Source organism: Leptonychotes weddellii, unplaced genomic scaffold (assembly GCF_054177405.1).
Source record: "Leptonychotes weddellii isolate Sample4059 unplaced genomic scaffold, ASM5417740v2 HiC_scaffold_6624, whole genome shotgun sequence".
Classification (NCBI taxonomy): Eukaryota; Metazoa; Chordata; class Mammalia; order Carnivora; family Phocidae; genus Leptonychotes; species Leptonychotes weddellii.
Window position 1 is genome coordinate 2,024 of NW_028035345.1, and position 8,009 is coordinate 10,032.

Genomic DNA, 8,009 nt, shown 5'->3' on the forward strand with positions numbered 1-8,009 from the left:
TGCTTTTGCTTGCAGCTTTTTTACTCTTTGCTTTCTGGTGATCCATTGCTTTTTCCATATCCTTGTTTGGTTTTATGATTGCCTCTCAAACATGTTGCTGTTTAGGACTGAATTTGAAAGTCATCCCCCTCCTACTTTATCTTCTTTTTCCTGTGCTGTAACGAGAAATTTAGTGACTTCAGAAAATGTAGAGCTTGTGTTGCAATAAAAACTTGGCAGAAGTCAAATGCATCTTAATTAAGTAATCACAAAGGGTATTTAACCTTCCAATGCACCGCAATAACACCTCCCTATTTAAAGTGAGCCTTCAGAAATTAAGATTTTATAGTACATTTTTTTTTAAAGATTTATTTATTTACTTTAGAGAGAAAGTGTGCGCTAGCGTCGGGGGAAGGAGGACAAAGAGGGAGAGGGAGACAAGCAGATTCTGCTGAGCCCTACGCAAGGTTTGATCCCGGGACCCCGAGGTCATGACCCCAAGCCGAAATCAAGAGTCAGACTGACTGAGCCACCCAGGCGCCCCTTAAAGTACACTTTTAAGAAACCATCCAAACTTAAGCCAACTATGCTTTCGGGATTATTTATATTGGCTTATTTCAGTTCATGGGAACAATTTTTGTTTAGCTGTATTTGAGAGTCTAGTGCTATTAATTGCAAATTGCTGTCTATCTGTTCTTTTTTACCTTTTTGGTAAGATGTGTTCTACTTTAAAACCATTTAAATCACTGTTTTCTAGCGAGATATGTGCCTAAATAGTAAGTCTTCAGATTTAATGTTCTCTAGCTACCATAAGGATCTCTCTGACTTTCCATTTTCCTGAAGTTACATGAGAGAAATCAGGAATGAAACGAAACATTCATAGAGCCATGAACAGTATCAGAACTGGTGGTATTTATCCCGAATTAAATGTTTGATTTCTAGTTTTCTTCAGAATACATGCAGACTAAAATAAAATTGCTAACAGTCCTGTGGTACTAAAAATATGACTAGTTCATGGTATGTTTTCAAGTGAACAGTCATAAGCAGAGAAATTGTTTCATTTAAAAAAAAAATACACGGGGAAGAAAGGTTTGTAGTTTGAGCTAAATCAGGAACAAGGACTATTTTCATATATATGTGTGATGTTATCAATTTGCCAGTGGCTACTAAGGAGTGATACACGCGGTGTTGGCCACCTCTTAATATTCACGCTGATTTGGCATAAGCAGTGAATGTTGAGAGTAGGGAATTCTGAACAATGGCATTACATGTAAATACATCAACTTAACATCATGGAATTTTCTTGAAAACCTTGCCAAAGCAATAATGCATTTTCTCAAAACACAAATATGGGAATATTGACAGCTTTTCTGGGCACTGGCTAAGTGGGCCTACTGTCATTATGAGATGGTCTCAGAGAAAAAGCAGGCTTGTGGTCGCTTCCTTGTGGGGGTAACCTGGGTAGGTACCACCAGAAGACCTTGAAGGACAAAGACAAAACTGAGAGCACCAGGGGGCTTTAGATCCAGAACACCTGTGCTTTGCAGGATGCGGCAAGCCAGACATCGCCCACTTTTCCTTTGTCCCTGTGCCAAGGCTTGTGCTTTGTAAGGAAAACTGTCAGAGAAGCTGCAAACACAGGCATTGGATTCCCTGAAGCACTGGTTCTCCACTGGGCTGATTTTGCCCTTGTGGCACTTGGTAATGTCTGGAGGCATTCTCGATTCTCACAACTGAGGGATACTATTGGCATCGAGTGGATAGAGGCCAGAGATGCTGGCTAAATATCCTAGTCTGTACAAAACAGTCCCTACAAAGAATTATCCAGGCCTGGGACAAAGGAAGGAGAAAATGATCTTTGACACTCATGCATTTGCTCAGGATAAAGAGAATAATACCCAGAAGGGGCTTAGAACTCTTAGAACAGTGCCTTGTAAATTCAAAGGAATTACCGTATTGTGTGGCTGGTAGTAGAGCTTGGGGCAGAGCTTAGTCTGGACACCAAAAGAACGGCACTGAGTCTCCTGGCACCAGCGTCCCAGTGAGCTTGGCAGACAATGGTAGAGTATTCCCTGGGGTACCAGCGACTGCCCTGATATGCCCTTGGTCATAGCCACAGGAGCCCCTCTGTTTATTTCCCACCTTGATCTTCAGTAGCCCCTAAAGTGCAGCACCAAAGTTGCACTGGACCCAAACCCAGACACCCCAGAAAGCCCCAGATATGAGGCCTCCAGTCGTGCAGCTTGGCCTTGGCCAGCTGGGGATACCCAGAGAGATGGGCTAGGATTCTGTGGTCTCTCTGGGTCCTGAAGCTCATAAGTGTGGAGGAAGGGAGAGTGAAAGGCAATTTGATTCTGGGTTCCAATCATTTTATAGCATGGTCCTTGAGGTACAGGTAAATTTCACAAAAGGGGGCCATGTCCAGAATAAAAAGAATAATGCTAAAAATTAGGGAAAGTCTCCCTGAGTAACCAAAGTCCTATGTACTTGTCCAAGTGTAGCCTGGCCTTATTCTGAATTAAAGTCTTCCCCTTGCCCTTCAAAAGTGCCACCCCTTCATCTCTGTCAGAAAACATTCTGTCTGTCCAGGTTCCCTGCCCCTCCAGGCCCTCCCTTGCCTCACCCAGACCCTCAGCAGCATCCCCAGGCCTCAACCCGGCCTCACCCAGGTGACCTCGGGCCCTGCAGGAGCCCTGTGTCAGGTGCTGCCACAGTTCCACGTGGTGATTTTTAAAGTTTTGAGAAAAATAGGAGTTTGGAAAGTGTGATTAATGAGACATCCAAAACTAACAGCATGAGGTTCAGGTGAAACACAGCCCTCCATGCTTGGTTTAGAGAGGACTAGAGGATCCAAAACCCAACTAAGACCATTACCCTGAGATAGGAAGAGGGCTGTTGCCATCATTAGAACATGCTTAACACCCTTAAGTGGCATGATTTCCCCTGAAAGTTTTGTTGGTGACCTAGAACCCTAATGGGGACTGCATTCTATTAGACATTTTTCCTTTATCTAGACTTGGACATCAAAGACCAGTCTGGACATCCTGATTTAATCTGAATGGAAACAGGCAAAACCTGGAGTGATTTTATCCACAGAAAACAAGCTAAACCCAGGCTAATGCAAATAAGATCCCAGAAGGGCTTAATCAGGTTAATTGAAAAATTACCTAAAGAGATGCCAAATGCAAAACACTCATATTTATTCATAGAGGAATCTCTTAGTCAATATTTTGCTGGCCAAACTAATTATTTGCTCAAAAAGAAGAATACTACACATCTTTAAATTTGGGCCCTTCCTTTGTTCAGACCGGCCCTCCTCTTAATTCTAAATCATTATGTTTGCCCTAAAATCTATAGAATTTATAACCCTTATCTCAACAAAAGAGTTTTTCTTAAGAAAGAAATATTCTGGGGACGCCTAGGTGGCTCAGTTGGTTAACTGTCTGCCTTTGGCTCAGGACATGATCCCAGGTTCCTGAGATAAAGCCCCACATAGGGCTCCTTGCTCAGCAAGGAGTCTGCTTCTCCCTCTCCCTCACCCTCTCCCTCTGCCTCCCTCACCCTGTTTGTGCTATTTCTCTCTCTGTGTCAAATAAATAAATAAAATCTTTAAAAAAAATTTTTGTTTTGGGTGCCTGGGTGGCTCAGTTGGTTAAGCCTCTGCCTTTGGCTCAGGTCATGATCCTAGGGTCCTGGGATCGAGTCCCGCATCGGGCTCCCTGCTCAGTGGGGAGCCTGCCTCTCTCCCTCTCTCTCTCTCTGTCTCTTATGAATAAATAAATAAAATCTTTAAAAAAAAATTTTTTTGTTGTTTTAACTTAGTGTTTTCAGACTGCCTCAAGATCTCAAATGTAAGCACCCCTGGGCTGAGTTGGTGAGCTCTATCCCTGGCTCATGCTGGTAGATGCGCTTCCCTCCTAATCAGCGCTCTTGCCTGTTTTACATACTGAGCTTAGTCATGATCTTGCTGTTTATTAGAGGGGGCTTGAAGAACCACTGACTTAGGTGGGCAGGCTAGAGCTGGAGGGTCCTCACAGAGCACAAGATCCAACACCTCATGCTCTAGACACTGGGAAATCAGAGTTTCTTGGGGGCAAAATCCAGATGGTTTGTTCATTCAGAGAAGAGGTGGGCAGAACCTAAATTGTTTCTAGACTATAAAAAAGTGTCCAACCTCAGTAGGCAAAATACACCTTTTAATGACAGTTGTACTATAACCATTTCTGCATTTCTGGTGTTTTGTAAATAGAAATCACAAAACAATAAAAAACCTAAACGAAGAGAAAAGACATTACAAAGACCAATTGTGAAAAGCAGATGTTTACAAATACAGTCATATAATCTGTCTACCCATCATTTAGGGGACAGAAAGTCCAGAGTTCAAGTACAACCTACCTTAAGCAAATGCAAACTATGTAATTACAGAGCAGCTAAATGGTTATTCATATTACAAAATGGTTTTTCAGAGCATTTCTCTACATAGCATTGTCACTTGGCACTTAAAATATAACTCATTTACAAATGTTTAATTTATATACAACTTCAGGAAATACGCATTGGGGTAAAATGAGGGAAGAAGGCAGACAGAAGGGAGAAAGTAACATCCCTATTCTGTAAGAGTCTGTCTGGGGTTGTGAGTTCCCAAATATTAGATGCAAGGTAAGCCTGGAGGAAGCATGTGGGGTGATAATTATAATCACAGTGACATTTTTTTTCAAATAATTATTCTTAACCTGCTTCCCAAGATGGGCTTTATAGATCTGTGGCTAAAACTTTTGCAGACATGGAGACTAGCACGAGGCTATAACATAAGTATATGAAAACCCTGGGATACGCAGCATGGAGTGGATATGATACATCCATGGATATAAGGATATGACACCTTGGACACAAGGATATTTATTTGGACACAGGCTGGAGTTACCTATTAAAGCAATGTTCCAGATCTTTGTTGCAAGAGAAAATAAATCAACAGATAGATACTTGCCTGGTTCAAAAGATCAGGAAACAATTTGGTCTAAACAAGCCCTTACACTCAGGTTAAGGCATGGGGGTGGGGCAGCAAGAGCCCCTGCCAGTTGGCTCGGGGCTGCCGTGGGCATCACTGAGGGCGGCCCTTCAGAGTCCCCACCATCCACTTGGCTTCTAAGGGGAGTAGAGAGATAAGGCAGGCAGAGGCTGAGACTGGCATTACCAGTTTGCATTTTGTAAATGGCTGAGCAACAGAAGCAGGTGACACATAAATATGGGGGTTTTGAGAATAAATCAAAACCCCTACCATGAGGTTCAATTTCCTCTGGTTCTACTGCAAAAAAAGGATAAGGGAAGGGCGGGTGGGCGGGAAGAGTATGGCAGAAGAGAAGAAAGGAAGAAAGGCTGGGATGGGGTGGGAGAGAGAGACAGGGAGAGGATGAATGAATTCAAACAGTGCTTATTCCCAGGGAATTCTATTATAGCAACTCAGAGCAGTCTGTGAGTGGAGACAGGAATAACAACTCTGCTCACGGTGAGGGATGGCAAGAGAGTTCTCGGGAACACTTTGGTCTCCAAATTTTGGGGCCTGTGTTCCTGCTTGGCCTCCGTGAGAATGCGCTTTTGGGTGTTGACGGGAGGTCTTGGCTCCCTGGCTTTGAATTTGGCTTTGTAGTTTTGCACTCCGTGTTTCTGCAAAAGCTGCACGGTGGCGAGATAGCGCACATTGCTGGGGTTGGGAGGGCACATCGGGTTTTTCTCAGGCAGGAGCGACCAGTGTAGGCAGCACCGCTCCGGATCGGCCAGCAGGGATGTCGGGGCCACCCGGGGAGGGAAAGGCAGTGCGTCATTGCCCTTGGGGTGCTTGGCCAGCTCAATGGGTCTCTTTTCACCTTTCCCGTCAACTGTTTTCAATCCATATGCACAAGCCACACACTCATCCTTTTCCACACTCAGCACCTTCTCTTCCGGCTGCAAGAAGAAGTTCTTACTCTTCTTACCCAGAACATCCAAGCCATTTGGGGGTGAAGCCTTCAGGGGAGGTAGAACTAAAAGGGCCTTGGAAGTCAAGGAGTCTGAGATGGAGGGACCTCTGCTGGGGCTTCTGGGGTCCTTGCCCCTAAGAGCCTCAGGGGTGGCCCAGTCTTCCTTGCACCAAATAAACTCCTTTATTTGCAGACTTTTTTTCTCTCCCTGACCATAGGGGGGAAAGCAGATCTTGCTAATCTCCCTGGAGGCAGCGGTGGGGCCCGGAGGGGTCCCCTGAGTCTGGGAGGGGCTGCCTTGATCCTTCTCCGGACCCACCTCAGCCGGAGCCCCCGACCCCAACTTCTCCGCCTGGGCCTGAGGCCTGGCCTCAGCGCTCCCTTGGGAGAGACTGCCACAGAGTAAGCAGCTGCTGGTACTTTCTCCCACCCTCGCCTTTTTAAGCTTCTTCCTGGGCCAGATGCAGGCAGTTGGAGAAGTCCTTCCCCAGCCTTGGACCTGCAAATAAAGCAGCATATTACTCCCGGCAGAGCTGTTCAAACTCTAGCTGGCCAGCTGTGGCCACACCCCCATTTTGGCCATCCTATCTGAACCGATATATTTCTTAAAATTGACTCACCTTTTTTTTTTTTAATCTTAACACTATTTTAGCCTCATACTAAGTAATAACATTTGTAACAGTATTTGTTAATCTGAAATACTAGCAACTGGATTTAATACTAAAAGACTAAGCAAAAATATCTGTACATGGCCATCTTGATGTGCTGACTCTATATGTTTTCAGATAAACATCAAAATAAAGTCAGGACTCTTAAAATAAAATCAGAACTGTTTGTACTTGTCTCCCTACCAGGCTCTCTCAGACCACCAGGCTCTGTTAACCAAACCCCAGGAGACTGCTGTGTGGAGGGGCTGGAGGGAGAGACGATGAACAGAGGCAGGTCCCGGAGTCAGGGTACTCCCCAGCACCCCTGCACCACCCGCCCCCAACCCCCACAATCCGTCCATGCCCAGAGTCCCCTGGCTGAGCTTGCCACAAATGTCACCGTTAAAGAAAGTTGCCAGATAAAAATCAGGACCACATCTGAGACATACTTAACACTAAACATATTAGGTACTGTTTACCAAAATTCAAATTTAACCGGGCATCCTGTATCTGCATTTGCTAAATCTGGCAAACTTATGTGTAAAAAAAAAAAAAAAGCAAACATAGTTTCCATGCTTTTACTAAGTTCCAGGCACTGAGCTAAGGATCCATTGGCATTGGCATTGGTTCATTTAACCCACGCCACAGCACTATAATTCAGGTATTCTGATGCCCAGTATACAGAGGTGGAAACTGCCGTTCCAAACGTTATCACAGCCAATGGCAAGTTCTGCCACATTCAGAAGATCTGTGCATTCCCACGCAGGGGACAAGGAGAGGCTGTGAGGAGCCAGCCTTGGTCATCTTGCACAAAAACATCCCTTTATCATCGTTCCCTCCTGACCTCTGCACCCTCTCACTGCATGTGCTCAGCTCCCCAAATTCCGAAGTGTGAAGCATCACTTTTTCTTTCTTTTTTTTTTTAAAGTTTTATTTATTTATTTGACAGAGAGAGCTCAAGTAGGCAGAACAGTAGATAGAGGGAGAGGGAGAAGCAGGCTCCCCACTGAGCAGGGAGCCCGATGCGGGGCTCGATCCCAGGACCCTGGGATCATGACCTGAGCTGAAGGCAGAGGCTTAACCAACTGAGCCACCCAGGCGCCCCGAAGCATCACTTTTTCAAAAAGTCTAGTGAGTGCCTGCCACTGAATCAGGCGTTCCTGTCCTCCTCGTACAGCCCTCTGGCCAGAATTTACAGATGAGGAATTTGGAGCGACGGGACAGGAGCCCTCCCCGAGGTTAACTGCCTGTAAGTGGTGAATTTGAACCTGACCTTTCTTATTCCGAAGTCCTAGCCCTTACCAAAGCCGTGCTGATACCTCAAATATATTCCAACCAAAAAAACCCATTTTCTTTTGCATAGTTAAGTCCTAATTCTTAGATGGCAATTATATATGAGGGCTGTAAGGTCGCTGCCCTGAGCTGC

At 45.0% G+C, this 8,009-nt stretch overlaps 1 protein-coding gene across 1 annotated transcript; it reads right to left on the reverse strand.

The window, feature by feature from the left end:
- Positions 1-3,907: 3,907 nt before the first annotated feature.
- Positions 3,908-6,453, reverse strand: CUNH16orf46 (chromosome unknown C16orf46 homolog). The gene has a single exon (XM_081811265.1). It carries the CDS (start codon positions 6,451-6,453, stop codon positions 5,440-5,442), a length of 1,014 nt encoding a protein of 337 aa, XP_081667391.1. The 3' UTR covers positions 3,908-5,439.
- Between the last annotated feature and the right edge of the window lie 1,556 nt (positions 6,454-8,009).

What these genes read in the sequence shown, in the direction of transcription:
- CUNH16orf46 (XM_081811265.1), bottom strand. Translation starts at nt 6,453, where the DNA reads ATGCTGCTTTATTTGCAGGTCCAAGGCTGGGGAAGGACTTCTCCAACT.